Source organism: Carettochelys insculpta, chromosome 3 (genome assembly GCF_033958435.1).
Source record: "Carettochelys insculpta isolate YL-2023 chromosome 3, ASM3395843v1, whole genome shotgun sequence".
NCBI lineage: Eukaryota > Metazoa > Chordata > Testudines > Carettochelyidae > Carettochelys > Carettochelys insculpta.
Window position 1 is genome coordinate 11,007,390 of NC_134139.1, and position 23,791 is coordinate 11,031,180.

General features: G+C 42.6%; 1 protein-coding gene across 5 annotated transcripts in view; it reads left to right on the forward strand.

The window, feature by feature from the left end:
• PLCB1 (phospholipase C beta 1) overlaps positions 1-23,791 on the forward strand; it is a 746,723-nt gene that overhangs the window by 652,237 nt on the left and 70,695 nt on the right. For 3 of the 5 annotated variants that reach the window (XM_074989347.1, XM_074989348.1, XM_074989349.1), the window contains exons 28-31: positions 643-719; positions 1,224-1,313; positions 6,146-6,203; positions 8,611-8,697. In XM_074989347.1, coding sequence (XP_074845448.1) covers positions 643-719; positions 1,224-1,313; positions 6,146-6,203; positions 8,611-8,697 — 312 coding nt within the window. The remainder of the gene's footprint in view (positions 1-642; positions 720-1,223; positions 1,314-6,145; positions 6,204-8,610; positions 8,698-23,791) is intronic. The other 2 variants (XR_012644898.1, XM_074989350.1) reach the window with 1 other exon arrangement.

Below are 23,791 nucleotides of genomic sequence, written 5' to 3' on the forward strand. Positions count from 1 at the left end.
CACTATAAATTTATATTGTATTTATTTGTCTTTACTTTCACTCTACAGTACTTATGGAAAAGTTACTTATGAAGAAAATTCCAGTTATTTGAGCGTTCCACATGATAGAATGCAAAATATGAAAGAGTTCACCATGCTCTGGAATAACTGTGTAGTACAAACATACTCAGGCAGGGGTAGAACTCAGACCTTGAGACTTTTAGTCCTGGGCTTTATCCTGTAAGGTGCACTTTCAAAGTAGCAGTAGAGTTGCTTCTAACCAATTTGTGTTAATTTATTACAGCTACCTGGCGATAACAAAATGTAAATTGTTAAAAATAATGGTTTTCTGAACATGGCAACTGTATGCCACACTGGCAGAGAAACTGTACTATATAAGGAGAGGAAGATGCAAATGTATTTTGTCAATGACAAAAATTGTTCTAATCTATAAGTACGATAATGCTGAGAACTTGAGATTTTTATGTGTACGTCCACAGTCCTCAAAATGACAGTCCATGTTTCATTGGTAGAACTGCTATCAGCTTTTCATCACACACAATTCTGGGTGATGATATAACATTTGTACATGTTCACCACACAACATTATTATTTATAATGACAAAATGTAAAATGCTCATTGTTTGTTTGTGTTTTTTCCAGCTTATTCAGAAGTTGACAGATGTGGCAGAAGAGTGTCAGAGCAGCCAGTTAAAGAAACTAAAAGAGACCTGTGAAAAGTAAGGTGCTATTCTCGTATAACTAAATCTTTTCCAGCATCTAACTTCTGGTTGAAAATAGATATGTGTATAAAAAGGTTGAACCTCTCCAATCCAGAACTCTCTTCTTTGGCAACATCTGTAATCTGGCATGATTTTAGTTAGCAGAATGACCACTTTTCATGGGTGTGGCCACTCTTCCCATGGTCCCATAAAGTTTGTTTACAGCCACCAGACCTGGCTCTCAGTGTTCTGTGCTGTTATTTAGCTGTAACTAACCCTTAAATGTCTTCTAAGAGCCCACGACGCAGTGGACATGTTGGAAATGCAGCTAAACAATGTTGATTTTCCCTGATCTGGGAAATTCTCTCATTCGGCACTGCTCAGGTCCCCAGGGTGCCAAATTAGAGAGGTTCAACCTGTATATATAAATACACACACACACACACTCACTCACTCAGAGAGAGAGAGAGAGAACATGCATATGCTTGTGTGTAGGCTTATCTTTATTTTTCTTTCCTGCAGGGAAAAGAAGGAGTTAAAGAAGAAAATGGACAAGAAGAGGCAGGAGAAGATCACAGAAGCCAAATCCAAGGATAAAAATCAAATGGATGAGTAAGTGAAATCTAAAATCATATTAGATTTTATGAATAGGTTCAAGGCCATTTGGTCCATGTGACAGCAAAAGAAAAGCCTCAGTTAGGTAATCACTAGGGTCACCCCAAAAGAACAGTGCCAGCTCCTATTGAACAAATCAAAATGCCTCCTCCAGGTGTAGCACTTTGCCAGCTGAATGTGGGTGCTCTTGTACCACTAGCCAAGTCAAATGAGAGCACCTTCAGGGAAAGGCACAAGGTCAGTGTGGTGACAGAAAGGCACACTTGGGATCTGAGTCCAAAAAACACTCCCACGTGCAGTTAGATAAGCACATTAGCTTCAAATCAACCTTGTAAAGTTATTCGTATGCAGGAGTGTTCGTGGGATTATATGTGAATTTGAGAGACCCTTGAAATATGCTATCAAGTGAGTGTTCTGTGGACTGATTTCAATGTGCAGCAGACAAAGGAATGTGGCAAGTTAGCCCCTCTTTGAGTGCAGGGTTAAAGTTGTTTGAGAAATACAACCTTACCTCCATTTCTCAGGGATCCTGCCGTTTCATATGTTTATGGTATCTGAATGTTATTGATAGGGTAGCATGCGCACAAACTGCTGACAGTCCCTGCAACATCCATTTCATTTTAGCAAACTTTGGTGGGCAGGAATTTCCTTTCTTTTTATCTTTACCTATTATAAACTGATTTCTGAATGAAACAAACTACAGCTTCATGAGAATGGAGGGTTTGTGCTAATTCTGTAATGTCAGCTCAGATCCTGTGCTACTGATCCTTCTTTCATGCTAGCTCTAGCCAGTATAGAGTTACTCCTGATCTTTAAAACAGTGGGGCCGTGTCTGCACTTAGAGAAATCTTGGAAATAGCCATGCTAATGGCCATTTCGAAGAACACGAATGAGGCACTGAAATGCATGTTCAGCACCTCATTAGCATGCCACTGGGCACAGCACTTTGAAATTGCCAGTTTTCACTGCTGCGCGGCTTGTCCAGACGGGGGTCCTTTTTGAAAGGACCCCGCCAACTTCAAAATCCCCTTATCCCTATCTGGCTATTTCACAGATGTCTCTAAGTGTAGATGTAACCTGGAAGTGAGAAGAAGTGGATTCTGTAGTGCAGTAGGTGGAAGTAAGTGCAAAAATATGGGTTTGATTTTTGGCTCACAAATAAGCACAGCACACAGCTAGGTAAGGGCACTGCATCCTCTCCTAGTGTTCAATAAATAGGACTTGTTTTCCTCAATTCATTTTGGCAAATAACTCTGAGAGAGACAATGGAGCATTTTAGGTCACTCTGTTGTTTTTAGTGTTAATCTTTGTGTAATGCCAAAGGGTTTCTCAAACCCAGGCTTGCAGAGCTGCTAGGTAGCAAACATTGCTGTAGAGCTTCCCGGTACTAGCAGTAATTGCTGGGTTATCACCTTCACCCATGAGCTGCTGCAGATACCAACTGCAGGAAGTCCCACCTCCAGTGGTTTGAGAGAGGGAACCTTTATGGCACTTGAATGGCTCACTGCACTGTATAAACCCACGGGAGCTACGTCTACACGTGAAGCGTACATCGAATAGCTTATTTCGATGTAGCGACATCGAAATAGGCTATTTCGATGAATAACATCTACACGTCCTCCAGGGCTGGCAACGTCGACGTTGAACGTCGACGTTGCGCAGCACCACATCGAAATAGGCGCTGTGAGGGAACATCTACACGCCAAAATAGCACACATCGAAATAAGGGTGCCAGGCACAGCTGCAGACAGGGTCACAGGGCGGACTCAACAGCAAGCCACTCCCTTAAAGGGCCCCTCCCAGACACAGTTGCACTAAACAACACAAGATCCACAGAGCCGACAACTGCTTGCAGACCCTGTGCATGCAGCATGGATCCCCAGCTGCAGCAGCAGCAGCCAGAAGCCCTGAGCTAAGGGCTGCTGCACACGGTGACCATAGAGCCCCGCAGGGGCTGGAGAGAGCGTCTGTCAACCCCTCAGCTGATGGCCACCATTGCGGACCCCGCTATTTCAATGTTGCGGGACGCAGATCGTCTACACGTGCCCTACTTCAACGTTCAACTTCGAAGTAGGGCGCTATTCCCATCATCTCATGGGGTTAGCGGCTTCGACGTCTCACCGCCTAACGGCGATGTTAACATCGAAATAGCGCCCAGCATGTGTAGCCATGATGGACGCTATTTCGAAGTTAGTGCCGCTACTTCGAAGTAGCGTGCACGTGTGGATACAGCTGGGGTATTTCAGGCAGTGTCTAGGTAATAGGGTTCGTTATTAACATTCTTGCCTGTAAGTTAATGAAGTATGGATTGGATCCATGGACCATAAGATGGATAGGAAGCTGGCTTGACAGTTGGGCCCAATGGGTAGTGGTCAGTGGCTCAATCAGGATACTGGTTGTTTTCAACCAGAGTGCAGCAAGGCTCAGTTCTGGGCCTGGTGTTGTTCAACATCCTTATTTATGATTTTGATGAGGGACCGGATTGCACCTTCAGCAAGTTTGCGGATGACACAAAGCTAGCGGGAGGGGTAGATAAGTTGAAGGGTAGAGATAGGATCCAGCGTGACCTGGGTAAATTGGAGGATTGGGCCAAAAGAAATCTGAGGCGGTTCAACAAGGAGAAGTGTAGAGTCCTGCACTTGGGGTGGAAGAATCCCAACCATTGTTATAGGCTGGGGACTGACTGGCTGAGCAGCAGTACTGCAGAAAAGGACATAGGGGTTATGATGGATGAAAGGCTGGATATGAGTAAACAGTGTGCCCTTGTAGCCAAGAAGGCTAATGGCATATTAGGGTGCATTAACAGGAGCATTTTGAGATCTAGAGAAGTGTTGTTCCCTTCTATTCAGCACTGGTGAGGCAACATCTGGAATACTGTGTCCAGTTTTGGGCCCCCCAGTATAAAAAGGATGTGGAGTTGCTGGAGCAGGTTCAGCGGAGGGCAACAAAAATGATTAAGGGGCTGGAGCACATGAACTATGAGCAGAGGCTGAGGGATTTGGGCTATTTAGTTCACAGAAGAGGAGAGTGAGGGGTGATTTAATAGCAGCCTTCAACTTCCTGAAGGGGTGCTCTGAAGAGGATGGTGAGAAACTGTTTTCAGTGATGTCAGATAGCAGAAGTAGCAATGGTCTGAAGTTACAGAAGGAGAGGAGTAGGTTGGATATTAGGAAAGACTACTTCACCAGGAGAGTGGTGAAGCACTGTAATGCCTTGCCTAGAGAGGTGGTGGATTCTCCATCTTTAGAGGTTTTTAAGTCCCGGTTTGACAAAGTCCTGGCTGGGATGACTTAGTGGGGGTTGATCCTGCTTGAAGCAGGGGGCTGGACTAGATGGTCTCCTGAGGGCCCTTCCAGCCCTATGATTCTAGCTAGTTACTATGACCATCCTGTATTTCCTGTTCCTGGACTCCTGGTGTTGACTTCCTCTTTCATTTGGACCTTGACTCTTGACCTGAATCCCAGAACACGCATGCCCCTGACATGCAGTATTGAATCCTCAGCCTGATCTCCATCTTGTCTCCAGCTCTGCCTCTCAGCTCGACCCTAGCCCTGGTAGTTGATTCTGGTATTGACTCTGAAGTCCAGTGATTGTCCTGCCTGCCCTTTCCCAGGATCCTGATGCTTTGTATGTGCATGGGGGTTGGAGCTTCTTGTTAAAGGGAAAAGAAATACATCTTATTACTGATAGAAATGAAACTTGGGCTACAGAGATAAATGGACTATAGTGCGTGGCCTGAGAACAGAGGTTAGAGGAATTTAATAAGCAGCCTAAAGAGAAGATGACAAAATAGAAATAATAAGTGATAGTATAAAAGGGGAAGAATTATTTAAGATGGTTTTTAGTCTTTGAAGTGCTACTTGACTGTTTTTTTGTTTTGATAGAATACAGACTAACAGGACTATCTCTCTGTCACTATTTAAGATGGTTAAAGTTGACAAAATGACATGGAAGTAAAAAATCGAAAAAAAATCAGACATAATGAAAAATGCTCTAACAGTAAAATCAGTTACAACATGAACTGATTTGCCAGGAGAGAGGTTATTGAAATAACAACAGAGGTATTCACAAGCAGACAGGTAAAATTCCCTGAGGAGGCTCCCTCGGACTCTTTGCCCAGCAAAATCCAGTAGAGGCAGCAAGAGCAGCAGGAAACTTGCTGTGTTTCTAACCAGCTGTTCCAAGAAGTGGACACAGTTTGTCCCTTCCCACTGAAAGTGGTGGCAGGACCTGTATGCAAACCCAGTGAACCCTATCAAGACTGCCTGTGCCAAGTAGGTATTTGAGCAAACTCTCCTGCAAAAATGAGAAATCAAAATACACCCAGATTAATATATTGTGCCAAGCTTTGCAGCCTTTCATTTTTTATTGTCTTTAATATGTCCCTGTCCCTAGGGTTTGCATAGCTGCCTGTAAGCAACACATTCTAAGTTCTTTATGAATAGATAGGTTTACCAACCCATTCAAAATTGTCTTTAACCTCTTAACTACGCCCTGATGTTTATTGGGATATTGCTACTGGTCCATCATCTGAGGACATAATGCTTCCCTCTCTGCAAACTTCAGAAACAAAAAAGAATTACTTATGTCATGTAATAAAATTATGACATGCGTTCATCACTAATAAGCTGTGGGTGTGACATTGTGCTCATTGAAGTCAATTGGCACCCTGATTCTAAGGTGTTAGATGTTTCAGAAATGCAGATGAATGGCCAGTTGGAACTGTTTCTACAACACAGAGTCTATCACATTCATTATTAATTTGTCTGCATTGGTATATTGATGTCATCTTTTCCACCGCAATAATTTATCAATCCTTCATCCCACAGAGAGAAGACGGAAATGATTCGATCATATATCCAGGAAGTGGTGCAATACATAAAAAGGGTATGTCAGTTAGTTATCGTTATATTGTTTGTTTGTAAAACTTCAGATTGTATAGATTACAGTTTAAATGGAAGTTATCGTTGGAGTGATCATGCGCATGTATATTCCACTGTAGGTATAGGTACAACTCAAGTCAGAGACTTTTGCAAGCAGTGCCACCAGGGGGTGCCCAATTCCATGCTACAAACATGAAAAGGACATAGCCTCGTCTTTCCTCTCATGTCCCTCTCACTACCCATGGTGGTGTTTAGAGCTACCCAGCATTCTGCTTAGCCAACTGAGTGATTTTGTGGAGGGGGTTTGCTGGGCAGAAATGTGGCACGTGGAGGGTCACTGACGGGCACAAATGTCTAATTTGCATAGGTGAGTGACAAATGTAGGGATAATGCCATATCTGTACCTCATTTCCTGTGAGGGTATAGAAACTGAGGGATTACTGCCTTATGTTTTATCTTCCTGAAACAGCAGCGCATCCCAGTTCAGAGTCAGATCCCAACAATGAGAGAGCAGAGATTTTCCCCTGCAAGGAGTGTCCCACCAGCTGCCCTAGCTCCAAAACTAGCTTCGTATAAAAAGCACAGCTCCTCTTCCTCTCCTTTGGCCGCGTCAAAGCGTTCTGAACTCTGAGGCCATCGGGCTTCACTACTCATCTCTAAAATGGTGGTATAAAGTCCTCTTGTCCCAGCTCCACATTCCCTTCATATTGTGTGAGGCTGCCATCAGTGACACTAGCCTCAGTGGGGCTGTTAAGGCCAGTGCTTTCTCCCTTATTGGAGAGATCTTTATTCCCAGTATTGCTGGATCCAGTACCAGCTCCAGCAGGAGAAAATTCACCTTCACTAATGATACTTATTTGCTTCCAACAGCACCACTAGGAACTTCTACGCATAGGGACCTTTGTTGCCACACTGGATATCTGCTTTGCCTGTAACTCCACCAATCACCACTGGACTTACCTACCCATTCACTAAACCGAGTTATCTTTCCACCCACATCTGAAGTCTTTTGGCACTCCATGGCTGTGTCTACACTACAAAAATAACTTGGAAGTTGCTTACTTCGAAGTAAGGCATCTACACACACCCTACTTCGAAGTAGGGCACTATTCCATTCCCAGGAATGGAGTAAGGCCTTCAAAGTTGGGCTCCCTACTTCAAAGTTAACTTCGAAGTAACGGAAAAATGTGCGTAGACTCTGCTGGCTACTTTAATGTAGTGCCTAACTTCAAAGTTAACTTGAAAGTTAGTTCTTAGTGTAGACACACCCCATATAGATCTCACTCTAGGGATGCATGATCCATGGATCTAGATCAGTGTTCATACAGATATTCTAGTATAGCATCCTACACCACAGACATTGCAAACACAGCTAGAACCCCTTTGGTCCTCCTCGGTCTCTTGGATTGCTTTCAGGGATTCTGGACGTCATCAGTTACACAGTCGACAGGGTAGTAAAACTCTTCCAACTCCTGCTACCACGAGTGGAACCACAAGGTACCCGTTGCTTTGGAGTCCACATGTTTAAGAGCTTTGCTGAACGAGGGCCCAAGTTTTGTACTGTAGCCAAAAATATGTAAACATGTTTCCTTATTCAAGGCCCCAACCATGCAAAGAGTTTTTGTTTTTGTTTTCTGGATGCAGGAATTAGTCATGCAGGGCTCCTTATATGATGGGGTCCAGAATTCACAACAAAATACAATATTATTTTTAGGAACATTGGATCATTAAGGATATTTTGCGCACGCAGTTTCGGAAGGTCTGCTGTCGAGTTTATGTGCAGTGTTTTAGTCATATCAATCTCAAGATATTTGGTGTGTCTACACTTGCATTCCTTTTTCGAAAGAGGTATGCAAATGAGGTAAATCGAAAATGCAGATAAGGTATAATTTTGCATATTTGGCACCTTGTTTGCATATTCTAATTTCGAAAGAATCCTTCTTCCCTTTATTTAATGGGAAGAAGGATTCTTTCGAAGATGGGGTTTACTTTCGAAAGAGCAGTGTCTACACGGGTTTTCTTCTTTCAAAAGAAGCTCTTTTGAAATTAGAATATGCAAATGAGGTGCCAAGTATGCAAAATTGTGCCTCATTTGCATTTTCAATTTACTTCATTTGCATTTCTCTTTCGAAAGAGGAATGCAAGTGTAGATGCACCCATTGAGAGACAAGCTTCTTTCTCACCAACAGAAGTTGACCAATTACCTTACCCAGCTTGTCTCACCTGTGAAGTGTGTGGCATACACCTCCTAAAGGAACTACTGCCACCACATACTGATGCATGTCAAAAGGGGATTACACAGCTGTATTAAAAAGGCTTTCAGTTTTCATTAGACAATTGTAATAGTTTTAATTGGCAAAAAGCAGGTTTGTGTATTGTGTGAAACAGACCAGTTTGCTGTTTTCTTATAGCTAGAAGATGCTCAGACCAAAAGACAGGAGAAACTTGTAGAAAAACACAAGGAGATTCGTCAGCAGATACTGGATGAAAAACCCAAGGTAAAGAGTTTTGAACAGTGACACTGTACTTTTAAAAACTATTTTCAGCAGATATATCTACTGCATGCATCAGTTAATCTGATACTTGAGAAGTGTGATAGACCCTGCACATATTGAGAATGTCATAGTCCAGTTCTCCAATATCTGAGATTGTGAAAAAATCAGGTAGCAACCCTGATCCCTATAATTAGACTGGTCTTTCAAACATTGTCAAGTGTTCCTAAAAGTCAACTGGTGTAGGTGATGTTTCTGACCAGCAGAGTGTGCCCTTTACTGTAATGTTTTTAGCAGTACAAAAACAAAACACAGTTTGCATAAAAAGGAGATATCTTTTTAGCATGCTTAGCTCAAAATGTTCTTGGTAGTAATGACAGCCTGTAAAAACAGATGATGATGATTATAATATGTTTTTTCATTTATGGGAAAACAATGAAATACATGAAAACGCTGTTGTTGAATATGGTAGATTTGCTGAATTTTCTGCACTGGATTTTGCACATTGATTTTTTTTTTAATGTCAGCTAAGAGCATGTAGTAGTCTGACATCTCTCTCTCCCCCTCTCACACACATACACGTATGTACTTTAATTTGGAGATTGTGGTCTCTCTCCTGTTCCCACGCAAGCCAATCGGAGTACACTGACTTTCAGTCGAACCTATTCAAGTGCCCAAAATATTGTAAGGTTTGTTTCAGGAAGACATAATTATATCAACCAGCTGGTTTACATGGATATGGTGTCATTTTACGGAGTGCTTTTCCTGGCCTAATAATTCATGAACCTTTGGGATCATCTCTTTTTTTATGTTTTCTGTATTAGATCCAGTATGTTACAGGCACCAGTTTTAATCTCTTATCTGTCTACAGACTCATGTTTCAATGCCTATGTTAGAGACAAATTGGCAGTAATAAGGAATTTTAATTTTGACAGTAGGTAATCAGGGCTGTCAGGGCTTTTTCATTAAATATCAAAAGAATAAATGAGGTAAATATTTTAACAGCTAGTGGGCAATAAAATATAAACTAACTACATTTGTAAAATATATATTTTTATTCATGTAGTTTTCTACTTTGATTTTATAAAAACAATAATTATAGTTAATACAAGTTGTACCTCCTAAAACTGGCACTCTCTGGTCTGGAAACATTCGTGGTACAGCAGGACCATGGATGCTTCTGGATCAGAGAGTCTAGATGCCTAAGGACAGGAGGACCAGCCAGAGCCAGGGACAACAGCCTTGGCAGCCTAGCAGGAGACTGCATGTGCCTTGAGCCACCACCAAAGTCCCCTGGAAGCTCCACAGCAGAACGGGGCTGGGATCAGAGCTGAAGCCCCCGTAGCAGCATGGGTTGGGGCCAGAGTCTGGCTACCACCCTGCAGAAGCTGGGACGAGCAGCCCATTGGGGAAGGGGGAAGCAGGGTGCCTGCTGTGAGCTTGGGGGCACGTGGCAGGAGGCCTCCCCTGGGCTTGCAAATTCTATTGTTTGGGACCGGTCATATGCCGACCACGGCGGACCAGGGAAGTGCAACTTGTAACAGTGTAAATGCCACAGTACTGGGATCAGAATATGTCTTCTTCTTTAAACCTTCAAAATACTTCTTTTTTGTGTTTGCGCCGCAGCTTTTTAGGAGTAAAGCAAACTTATTTTTTAAAAGACGTTTAATGCACAACTATAATGCAAAAATGACTCCTGGTCAGTCACTCTCAGACGATCATTCAATCCGCTTGTTTATATGAACTCTCAATGAACTTCTTACCTTTTTTGAAAATCTCAAGACGTCTCCTGTGCCTTTCACTAAAGCATCAGCAGATCTGAACTGGGGGCTCACTCCCTGCCACAAGAGTCTGAGTTGAATGGAGAGAGATGGATCATGTGCAGAGTTTTAGTCCTCCCAGACACATTCACATCCACAGCCTCAGGGCAGGAGACAAGTCTGCTCCTATATAAGCTTCAGCTAGATCCATTCTTTACTGATCTACTGGCAATGCCTTTAATGTCCTCTTTCAAGGCCCTGCCGAGAGAACCTGCATAGTGCTGTGTTGTGTAGTGGCCCCAGGGATCTGAATCCTTTCCCTTACCACCTAATGCAGGGGTCTGCAACTGGAATAGAGAGAAAAGCCATTTTTTTCAAATTCAGTTACAAAATCAATACTTAGGAGCCGCAGTGCATGTGAATAGGAGACGGTCCTTAATACGTAACATCAAACCAGACTTTTTGTCACCCGTATTTTAAGAACAGCTCACACACAATGATTTGTACCAGTTAGAAAGTTCAGTTCCGCCATCTCCAGGCTTTACCTGCTTCAGCCTCCAAGTCCACCCCCTTATCCCCAAGCTTTACCCCCCATCCTGCAAACCACCCCCCACCCTCAGGCTTAACCCCTGAGCCCCAAACTGCCCCCCACCCCCAGGTTTAACCCTCATCAACCGTACACCAGCCCCCCCATATATAGGATTTGCGTGCCTGAGTCGACTGCCTCTTCTGCTGCTTCCCCCTGCCACCTGGATGTTTATTTTAAGGGCTGTTCGAAGGGAAGTGACTGATTTCAGCTGGAAGAAGCTGAAAGCCCAGGGTGTGGGGCAGACACCCTGCAGCACCTCAAGGTGGGAAGAAGTCACTGGGCTGGGTGTGCACCCTGGGCTTGAGACAACCGTGGCGAGCCGTGCAGCTCAGCCCTGCTTGTGCTAGTTTGAGTGTGACTGGGAGGCAGAGCCCTCTCACCCTCCCTCTGCCAGCCAGCAGCTGCCCAGCCTCCAACTTCTCTTCCCTAGCAGAGCTCCAGCAGGGCAGGATTGGCCACCCCTTCCCCCAGCTCTCCTTCCCCCGCAGGCAACGTGTGGGCAGCTGACATCTTCCTCTTCCAAGGCTCCCTGCTGCCGCTGACACCACTCGCGGCTCTGGAGGCTGCCACCTCTTAAAAAAAATCTAAATTCCATTTTAACCATGGGCGTTGTTTAAGCGGTGTCAGCCTTCAGAGCCGCAAGTGGAGTCAGCCACAGCAGTGCTCGGAGCCATAAGTGGCTCCTTGAAGAGGCTCATGCGGTTCCGGAGCCACAGGGTGCCAACCCCGACCTAATGGAACTGATTTCAGTACTGTGCTTTGCTTTTTCTCAGGTCAAAAGATTCAGTGCAAAACCACCTTTCATTTTATAAAGAGTTTATTTTTTGCTTTGTATTCAAAGCCATGCTCCTTTATTAGCACGCCATTAATATGTAGTAGATGAAAAGTTTGCCCAGCTGTGTATGTGCGAAAGGGGCAGACACACATAGGTACTCTGTAGCCTTTCCAGATGTCGCTCTGCAAATACCCAGAGCATTATTTTGTGTATCCAAAGCTCCCACCAAAATTAGTGCTAAGCCGGTGGGAGTTTCCGGGTGCATAAGCAATGCAGGATCAGTCTGTAAACAAGCAGCCTAATAAGTTTAGCTTTGAGTGCTCCTGCCAATAATGCCTCTGGGGACACCCTTCAGCTATTCATTACTTTAACTTGGTTATCTAGCAGTGACTCACAAAACTTGTATTATGACCTTACAAGCAGAGCCCAATCATAGCCAGAAAGATGATTGTGATCTTAACCATTAAGTTTGCAGCAGAGCTTTCAGTAGTTTGATATGTTTTTACATGTAAGTTTCTAATTTCCTGTGCTGTAAAATTTCTAGGAAACCAGAGAGAACTTTACTGTAAATGGCTGAGGTTGTATATCATATCCTTTTTAAAAAATGCAGAAATCCTTCATAAAGGTATGCCACAGATAAAGGTCTTTGGGGAGTAAAAGATAATTTTTCTAGGCTAAGAGACCAAAGTTACCACTGATGTACAACTTCAAGCACCTCACTGAAGTCAGTGGAATTGCACGAAGTATAAACCAGTGCAAATTTTCCCCCTTAAACATGGACTAGACACAGGACTCCTTTGTAGTTTTTCAGCTGCTCGGCTTACAGTTGAAAATAACTTGAACTTCCCACCTACTCTTTTTTGATTCATGAGCTGATGCTGTTGGCAGAAAGAGATGCAAGCAGTTGCTTTGAGTGTTATGTTCCCCTTGAAGTCAGTGGGAGGTTTTGCTTCAATGGAACCAAAATTCCATGTTGTGTAATAAGGTTCTCCTTCTAATCACAAATTCATCTCTGGTCTGGCGGAGACTAGAAATTCAATAATCTTGTGGACGTTTTTCTAACATTCATGTTTGTGAGGACATAACAAACACTCCCAACAACTCAATGTGGGAAATAAGAAATGCAGGGAAAGGAATAATCCTCCAGGAAAAGGCAAAGTCACTTTGTTAATTTGAAGACTGTGTGATCATATATGGAATGGCAAATACCGCCTGGACTTACCCTTCCTTGATTTCCCTCGACCTTGAGTACTGTGTTAGAGAATGTACATCTACTAATATAATATACGCCATCATGTGCCAGCTATGCCCCACTGCAATTTATGTTGGCCAAACTGGACAGTCTTTGCATAAAAGAATAAATGGACATAAATCAGACATCAGGAACGGTAATGTACAGAGACCTGTGGGAGAGTACTTCAGTCTCCGTGGACACTCAGTAACAGATTTAAAAGTAGCAGTCCTACAACAAAGAAATTTCAAAAATCAAATGGAGAGAGAAATCTCTGAGCTGCAATTTATTTGCAAATTTGACTCCATCAACCAAGGATTAGACAGAGACTGGGAATGGGTGGCCCCTTACAAAAGCAGCTTCTCTGCCCTGGGTGTTAACATCTCCCTCCACATTAGACTCTGACAATGGTCCACATCCCCCTATCTGATCTGGCTTGTTTTTTCCTCTTTTGATACATACTGCTGATAATGGGCCATTTCCACCTTGACTGAATAGACCTTGTCAGCTCTGGCCCTCCTTTTTACTGTGACCCCACTCTTTAAATACCCCTCTGAACTGCCCCGCTCCCCAAACTCATGCATCTGATGAAGCGGGTCTTTGCCCATGAAAGCTTATGCTCCAAAATCTCTGTTAAGGTGCCACAGGACTTCTTGTTGTTCTCAAAGGTACAGACTAACCCAGTTACCTCTCTGATACTCATCAGAGAGAGCTCATTCAGAGGCGGCTACTCCAAGTGCTTACATTGAAAGCCATGTAGCAATTGGAGCACATCAGGATTTCTAATTTATGCCTTCCTCCTGAGCATCAGCTGTTGACCACTGAAAGCAGGTAGATAGCTTGGAGAGGTGGATTGTTATAATAATTGAGGTTGGTTCACCTGTATCCTCTATGACAGTTGCCTCCATGTCTTCTCCCTGACAGTGCCATTTCCCATCACTCCCATTATTTCTGTGTGCTCCTTCTTCTACCCTTTCCATTAGCTCTCCCTTTTCCTTTTTATTTGTTCACTTTCTATTCATCACAGGGATGGTCGGTGCTTGGTTCTGCCATGAAGGCAGGGGATTGGACTCAATGACCTCTCAAGTTCCGTTCCAGTTTTAGTGTTCTATGTTTTTGTGATTCAATGATCTTCTCTTCTTTCCTCCCCATTCTCATTCCTTGTCTTCTCTCCTTATTTCATTATCTTACATTAAGCCTTTGTCTCATCCATCTTCTTCCCCTTCAGTTGCTTCTCATGTAAATTCTTTAGGGCTACTGTAGGAACACAACTTAAAATTCAGTATCCAGGGCAAAGAGTGAGGCGGGATACTTACTGCAGTGCAGGTGTGGCGTGGTAATATGCAAGTACAGCTAAGGGACTGGAGGCTGGCATGGTCATTTTTTCTCAGTGTCTTTGCTTTGCATAATCTGTACATCCATTTAAACGCACATCAAGTGCATTTTCATCCCTTTCTCCCCCCCCCATTGCACCATGGTTACAAAATTCCCTTCATGTAAATTATGGCAAGGAACTATGGTAGTTCTTTATCGTGAAAATTGATTGTTACAATAAATGGATTCTGCATCTCCTGTTGATGGAGTCAATGAGAGGATTTCCTAGATGTTCATAGAGTCAGAATCAGGCCAACTACCCTTTGTATCTTTTACCTCAGTCCAACAGAGCACATTATTATTAATAACACATTTCACTTCTATAGCACCTTCCATTCAAAGACTTCAAAGCACTTGACTTATGCGGCTTCACATACATATGTAAGGGTTGTCATTATTTACAAATGGAAAAACCTGAAGCACAAGTGACTTGCTTAAGGTCATCCAGTCTTGCCACAGACCTTCCACTTTTTCATTCATAGCACTTACCCCAAAAAGTAATTGAACAGTGCAAACAATGGAGTCTATATCCCTTTTAATTAGCAGGTATGTGGATAGCCACAGGTTATATGGAAAATGCCCAGGGAAGCCATATAACAGAGAAGCGTAGTTAATCAATATTTTCTCATAACATGCCATTGTTTATTCTAAGAGAGATGAAGTCTGAGGGCAACCACTTGGCTCTGCATGGCATGATTCCCTCTGTAAGAGCCAGATAAAGCTCTTTCATATGGCCAGTGGGCTCTATGACCAGCTGCCACTATCACCTCCATTGTGTAGGCATCACATATGCCACACTTTGGAGGAAATCCATTGGCAGCCCAACAAGAAAGCCTGGTCCAGCTCTCACTGAATTGGACTGGAATCTTTCCATTGATGTCAGTGGTAAGCTCAGAGCCTGGAGGAAAGAAGAGGCAGCACTGCAAGGAGGTTACACGTCATCTCTGTTCATGGGTCCACAGCTCATGCTCCATTTGCATAAATCAGAGGGGAGAGAAAGATGGCTTGGTGTGTCTTGCTAAATTGCTTTGCATGGCTTTGACATATGACATTTACAATTTTTCCTCCCCTCAAAAAATCAGAAAAGCAAATGTGCTTTTCATTTAAAATGCTTTATAAATAGAGGCCAGTGTAAGAATCTGTTGTAGGCTAAATAATTAAAAACACAAGCTTATTATCTCACAGTTTTTTATGCATTATTAATTGTACACAGTGTGCATATACATTGCTAAACCTAATCAATAATGCATACCAGGGCTGTGCCTGAAAAATTTATGGTGCCTCAAAATGACATGTTTCTCAGGAGCAAAATGATGATCCTCTGCAACTTGGAAATAATCATCCTCCTGTAGCTCCAGTGCCCCATTTCCTGTTGAAACAATGCCTTGCTGTCAGAACTGCTTCCCCACTCTGACACTCTGAGGGCAGAAAGTGGGGTCCCACAAAAACCTTAAAAAAACTTTGCCTGTAAATGCTCTGATTAGAAAGCTCCACAAGGTCACAGATTCCCTGACCCTGTGTTGATAGACTGCCACTACCCAAGTGGAAAAAAACACCCTTTAGCTCAGGAAGACACACTTAGTATGTCTTCCTTTGAGGTACCCCAAGCTCTTAACTCTCCCTCAGGAGACATCTTAGAAACAAAGGGCTGTAATCTGATAGCTGACCTTTCATCCTAGGCATGAATATACACAGACTCTTCTCTAGGACATATGGATCAAATCAATGCCTTAAAAGAAAGGGAATTTATTCACAAAACAAGAGAAAACACTTAAAACATTCTGGTTGCAGCACAGAGAATTACTTCCTTGGAATTCAGTTTAGAATTTACAGAGTACAGGGGAAGGAATCAAATCATTAACCAAAGCAACTCCACACCAAGTCCCAAAATAACAACCTGATCATGTCTAACTAACCATTTCCCTTCTGCTTACTTATCTATGCCTGATTGAGACAGACATGATATTTACTGGATTCATTCTAGCAGCTTAGGAACAATCATTTCTCTTCATCTCTTCTGCAGCCACACAGACAAAGACCTCAATTGTTTTCAGTTTAAAAGAACTCTTCTTTTAAAAGGAACTTCTCTCTTCCTCCCATTGGCTTACCTGGTGGCCCCCTGCAGATAGTTGCCTCTAAGGATTAACCCTTTCCCTGCATTTGTTCATGACACTTGCAAAAATAATGGATGACTTCTTCCCCCACTCATTTGCAGTAGTTAAATTCATTTATGAATGATCCTGAAGTTCCAGAAGATTGTAGACTATTCTTCTTGCAGACCACAACTTGACTGCATAATTCCCCTTTTGTGGTTTTTGTTTCAAATCATTCATTTTACTCATGCACATAATGCAAGTGAATTAAATGGGGCCATTCATAAAAGTAAGGTCAGCAGGATTCTCTCCTAATTTTTGAAAATAGCCGAAGTACAGTGCATGTAATCCACAGAACTTCTGAAATTACTTTACATTTGTCTTTATCAGTTCTCAGAGTTTGGACTTGCTACCTGAAATCAATTCAGGGGGAAGAAAACAGTTCCCAGGAAATTTCATAGCTCTTCCAATATGTTTTCAGGTCACTATCATTGGGCAAGAGGATTGCTTGCTGCCCTGGTAAGAAGGCAAACCTCCTTGCAGGTCAAGCTAGGCTTGATGCATTTCCATACAGCCCCAGTCAGGCCCATTCAAGGTTTATTGCATGCAATCATTCATAAAGGTTAGAGAGCTTTGCAAAAACAGTATTTCATTTTGCAGACCTTCATAAAGACTTTGGTTACTCTAGACTTATAGGCCATGTCTACATGGGCAGCCTCTGTTGACAGAGGTCACGGTTGACAGAGAAACCTCAGCAGTACCTCTGTCGACAGATAGCATCTGCACAGAAAAGCAGATTGAAAGAGCAAGCTGCTCTGTCAATAGAGAGCAGCCAGACTGCCCTACCCTCTCTCACATGGCTTATAAATCCAACAGAGTCAGATGAGTTAACCTTCTTGGTGCCTTCTTAAGTAGGCAATAGCACAGAAACATGCATGACATGCTCAGTCTCAATGCAAACTTTTAAAAAGGATACTTTTTACAAAAAAGAAATTTCCCTGGGCAGAGATTTTCAAAGTCACCTCAGGGCTTGCTCTCGCAAGGTGCTGCACAATCTCGTCTAAATCCACTGACGTGCTTAAGCTTGTGCTTAACTCTAAGCACATGAAGGCTATGTCCATACAGCAGTGTTATTTCAGAATAGCCTACTCTGGAAGAGCTAGTCCAGAATAATTTATTTCAATATAATGCTGCTATACACAAAGGCTGCATCTCCACGAGCAAGTCCTTTTGGAAAATCAGGCCCTTTTTCGAAACAACATGCACAGCATCCACACACAAAATGTGCTCTTTCAATCCAAAATTGAAAGAATGTGGCTCTTCTTCTGGAAGCCCTCTTTCACTCCTGGATCAGGAAGAAAGCTTCATTTCAAGAGCTTCTTGTGGAAAAAAAGCATGTGTAGACACTTCATGGGCCCTTTTTTCTAATGAGCAGTCCTCATGGTGTCAGATTATTTGATCCGTGGCCCGTTCTTTCGAAAGAGTGGGTGGGGGCTGTGTGGACACTCTCTATCAAAAGAGGTAAGCGATCTTTTGATCTGCCTTTTTGTTTGTAGATGTGCTCTTTTGAATGAAGATCTTTTGGAAGAACGTCTTTCAAAAGATCGCTGTAGCGTAGACGTGTCCAAAATGTGTATCAAGATAGTGCTTAGCTATTTCAAATACCGCGTCCACACACAAAAGACCTATTTCGGATTAGAGCCCCTGGACGTACTATAGCTTATTTTGAAATAGCCCCTATTTCATCTCTACACAGTCACTACTCCGAAATATCTGTTTCAGAATACGCGCTACTCCTCCTAGAATAAAGTTTAGCAAACTCGAAATAAGCCATCTGCTATTTCAAAATTATTTTGAAATAGTGATTGCATTATGTAGATGCTCGCAAAGTTATTTCAGAATAGCAGCATTTATTCCAAAACAACTTTTGTGTGTAGAGGCACATGAATAGTCCCATTGATTTCACTGGGATGACTCACATGTTTGAAGCAAAGCACATGCTTAGATGCTCAGCACAGGCTCTCAGCCACTTACAGGATGAAACCCTAATTGATGGGCATCCAGATCCTCTAGGCAGCTTTGAATATTTCAGCTCTGACATTTGTAGTTGTATATTATATTCGGGTGAAATTCTCAGGCTTTCCCGAGGTGCATATCTTCTTCCCCTAAACTTGGAATGTCTTATTTTTTGTTTCCATTTCCAATGTATAGATTTTGCAGGATGCATTATGCCTGAAAAGTATATATCAGCCTGTGGTCATTACATAGCCTTGCCTTGCTCTCACATCTGTTTTGCTCAAGTAAAACTCTGACTTCAGTGGAGTGACTCCAAGTAATCGCCAGTGTGAGATCAGAATCCTGCCTAAACTTCAGCCTCAACCACAAAAAAGCAGAGAGGCCTTCACAAGTGAAAGAATGAAAAAGAGAAGCTTTCTTATTTTATTTTAATTCATATAGATCTCCTCTTTTAATAACTGTTTATGTTTCTAGCCTAATATATATTGGACTTGTAAAGAGGGATAACAGGTCACAAACGATACATGTAACAATCTGAAGTGATATTCAGTATGCTAATTAAATCTCTTTTCTCGATACTGTACGCACGCGTCTCATGGGAATTTTAGCTTTCAGATCAAAGAGCCTAAACTCCTACATCACATTTCCAATGGAAATTTGCAAAATGCTTCTACTTTTATTTTAATGACTTGCAGCTTTATGCATTTTTAATGAAGATGTCACAAATTCCTTGTAGAAAGAAAACATGAGTAATTATTTTAATGAAAATTAGAAAAGGGAAATGTTAAGAGAACTGGACAGTGGTGAGGTTTCCTTCGTCAGAGGACATTTTTCCAGACATGTATTTTGTGCTAATTGATGTTCCTTGTATGGGGAGCCAGAGAGAATCTAATTTTTAAGATGTAAGGAATTGAGATGAGGGGCACTTAGAGGCCAAAATTCGTTTTCATTCATAAATTGGGAGCAGCTCTTCGTATTTCAGTTGATTTACTCTTCACTATACTGATAAGACTTAGAACAGCATGTGGTCGATAGTATATTTCATCACATTGAAAAGTTTAATTTGTCTGAAGATAGTTGAGAATTTTCTTCATAAAAAACTAAGGAACCAGCATTGTGAAAAATACACCTAAGGAAATTGCATGCCAAAAAATTAAAAATTTTGTGTAGTGGGGTGGCTTGTCCTACAAGGAATGAAGGCCTTGGGGTCCAGCCACCCTGATCACAGGATATGGATCAAGCAATTCCCCTATGAAGAACAGCAGGAAGCTGCAGTGAATGGGGTATGCTCAGACTCCAGCAAAGACTCCTGGGTGTTGAGCCTGAGCCTCTAGGCAGATAGGGCTGGAAGAGGTCTGCCAAAGCAGGAATGGGCCCAAGCAAGGAGGCCTTGGGGTAGGAAGAGAAATTTTTGCTTTGTGTGGAAGTTAGTAGGACTTTAATTTGGGACTTTTTATTGTTATATGAATAAAGCCGGTCCCTGAGGAAGATGTTTTTGTCCAAAGAAAGCATGTGTGAAGTTTATTTGGGGAAACCGAGTTGAAGGGGCTGCTCTGAGGCCACCAGAGAATGCTGGGAAGTGGCAACTCGATGACAACGTGTTTATGGGTTTGAAGATATTCATGACAGAATATGTACAAAAGCTTCCAACTACTGAAGCGGACCACACTGATGTTTAAGTCCCAGAAGGAAAGCCTCATGAGAGAAGAATAACTGTAATCCTACAAAGGGAATTACTTTTGCATACCAAATATAAATGATTGAAAGGGCCCTAACAGCGAATGCTTGAATAGTTTTTTTAATATTTGCTGTGTTAACTTTCCATTCTTTATAATATCCCTCTTTGGAATTTCAAATAATTTCCTTTGCTAATTTCTCCTTTTGTTTCAAAACCTCTGACTACTCCCTTCCCCCATTGTGGAGCTCAGGCCAGGAACCTAGTATTTATTAGCATAGGCTATGTTCACACTATGGCCTTAACTTGAAATAAGATACACAATTTGTGCTAACAAAACAAAAAAACAGTCAGTAGCACTTTAAAGACTAACAAAATAATGTATTAGGTGATGAGCTTCTGTGGGACAGACCCACTTCTTCAGACCATAGCCATACCAGAACAGACTCAATATTTAAGGCACAGACAACCAAAAATAGTCATCAAGGTTGACCAATCAGAAAAATATTATCAAGGTGAGCAAATCAGAGAGTGGAGGGGCAGAATTGGGGGGTGGGTTCAAGAATTAGATTAAGCCAAGTGTGCAAAAGAGCCCCTGTAATGACCTAAAAAATTCCCATCCTGGTTCAAACCACGTGTTAATGTGTCGAATTGGATATAAAAGAGAGTTCAGCAGCCTCTCTTTCCATGCTGCATCCCCTGCCCTTATGAAATTTCATGGCCCAACTGAAGGGGCCCACCCCTCATTTTGCACACCCCATGGTAGATTCTTACATGAAATTGGCAATTCTTCCCTAAATTGTCAACATATAACCCATCAGTGAAATGTAACCAAATACATATAGTATATACTCATTCATAAGCCTATTTTTTTATTCAAATAAAAGTGAATCAAAGATTGCGGTTCAGTTTACCAACAGGTCAGTAAATATTGGCTCCCAGTCTGTCAGGGTAAGCTGCTGGCACACCCGAACTTTGTACATACCTGGACTGTTGTCAGGAATGGAGCCTCTGAACTCCCTGTGGCTGTGAGTCATTGTTCCAGGCCAGTGAGAGTGGTGGGAAGTGGCATAGGCTGAGGCACCTGCTGAGTGCCACCAGTTGGCCGGGAACAGTGAATTGCAGACAATGGGAGTTGCAGGGTTCTGTGCCAGGTGATGCTTCAGGTAAACAAAATGTTCATTTGCCATCAGCTTTCCGTGATGGTCTGGGAAACCAAGTTTACTGATCCCTGAAATATAGTGCTGACTTATGAAGGAGTCAGAGCATTTTCCTCTTTTTGCCTACATCTGGGGATGGGGGGTCAGCTTATAAACGAACAGGCTAATGAATGAGTATATACGGTATTTTAAAAAAAGATTAGCACCTCTTTCCTTCTGGTTTTTGTTGCAAAGAACTGCCAGAAAGATAGCTGTGGGAGTATAACACATTCCTGACTCTCTTACCAGTTAAAGAAAATGGTAAATAAATTCTGTCTAGAGACCTGCAAAAATTGTCAGTCAAAAAGAAGTTGAATCCCCAGAACTACCAGTTCTAATGAGGAGGTAAATATTTAAAATTATGACAACAGCTCAGCAGTGGAAGAGAAAGCAGGACTGAAATGGGCATTAAACCAAAGAGGGGAAACCACATTGTTGAGCCTCGAACATAGGACACAGGTTAGAACTGCAAATCGGCTGAGACTTTAGACAGCAAAGGAGAAATGGATTGAGGATTATAAAACTTAAGCACAATTTATACCTGCTAATGCTTTTTGCATCCTTGCTCTTTTACTACCCTGGACTTCAGTTGTCAGGTACCCAGCACAGAAAAAAATACATTGGAATTGCTTCCATCATACAGCCAGTCTCACCGGAGGTGCTCACATTCATTTTTCTGGTGCATGTTCCACCCCTGCTCCGCCCTAACTCTGTCCTGTCCCCCAAAGCCCTACCTTTACTCTGCCCTTTCCTGCCCCCACTCTGGCCCTTCCTCCAGGGCCTCCCCCATTTTCTGCCTCTTTGAGCTCCACTCCACCCACTCCCCAGATTCCTCCTGGCAGCCGTTAAATACCTGATCAGCAGCACCAGCCCCACAGCACATGCACAGGGCTGCTGAAGTGCTGTGCCAGCCCTCACGGGGGACAAAAAGAAGTCTTGACCTATGAACCTTACTGTCTCTGGTCTGTAGATTGGGTGCGGGGAGGGGGGTGAAACTGACTTGCCCCTGGACAGGTGAAGGGTGTACAGAGCCGCACTCCTGGAAGAGGCAGGACAAGAGGTAGCGTTGCTGAGTGTGGTGCAGCATCCTCACACCCGCCCTCAGAGCCACCCAGAGCACGCAGCACAAGCATTCCAAGGGTGACTTTGAAGGGCCAGAGGCTTCATCCACCGCTGCTAATGCAGAAGTCCTGGGCTCTTTTGAATTGGCAGGCCCTGGGACAAATGCCTATATGCCCCCTACCCCCTCATCCATGGGCCTGTCTGTGGACTGTGAGCCTTGAGTAACCTGGCACCTTTACCCTGGCTGCAGCTTTAATTTGCGTTTATGCAGTTTGGTGAACATGCTCGGCTGTGCATGATTCTTATTACTGCTTTGATTTTGGTTGGTGAAGTTTTGCTGTTATAGTCAATGATATGATATGAAATGGATAATTAGAGTCTTGCTTTGAGATATGATGGTGGCTTAGCTGTGAGCTGCTGAGTCCTTGTGATAAGTACAGATTGTTCAGGGTGTGGGTGGGGAAGGGTTTATATAATGAAAAGCACTTGTGGAATGTGCATCATTCAAATACACGTGAAAGGTGGGCAGGTGCCTAGAGTGTTTGTGACAACAGGGGGCTTGAAAACTGTGCTCAGTAGCTTTGGGTGTCATGCTGATAGAAGAAATGGCCAATTGGAGCTTAAATGTAATTTCATACTGTATTTCACAGGGGTCTAGGGCTTTCCTGCGAGACACTGGGACACTAAATCCTCAGTGTCCACAAATCCCAGCTGCTGCCAGACACTCTTGATGTTTTCTTTTTCTGAAGTGAAATATATATGTGTTTTTTTATTTATTTATGTACTTTGTGCGGTCTACTTTGCAGGATTTTTGCTGTTTTCTGTTGTTGATCATATACTGGGCAGCTTGGGAATGGGACCTGGGAGGTAATGGCAAGGGTATTAATTGAAAATGAGCTATAGCAAGGCTGATTAGTTTGAAAGGCATGACCGTATGATGTCACAACTCCCAGACAGAGGATTATGTCTAATAACAAATTTTGTTTTGTTTCCTTATTCGTTCCTTGAAGCAAAAGTGAGGGCAGACAAGCAATAACACCACGGCATCAGTGAAACAAATGCACTTGATTTATAAATAAGGGAATCTGAGTACAAACAGAAAAGTCTCAATTAAGATCAGGGAAACAGCAAAGCAAATATCTATGATGCAGTAATATGACCCTTTGTTTCTCTTTCCTTCCATTTAAAAACAGTCGTTTATTTAAGTGCCGTGGATACAAGTACCAAATGAAAATGAGGGAACAAAACTGACAGAAGTGTCCTACAGTAAAATGCATTAACAAAACATTAGCATACATTTGATATTCATTCACAACACAAGAAGTT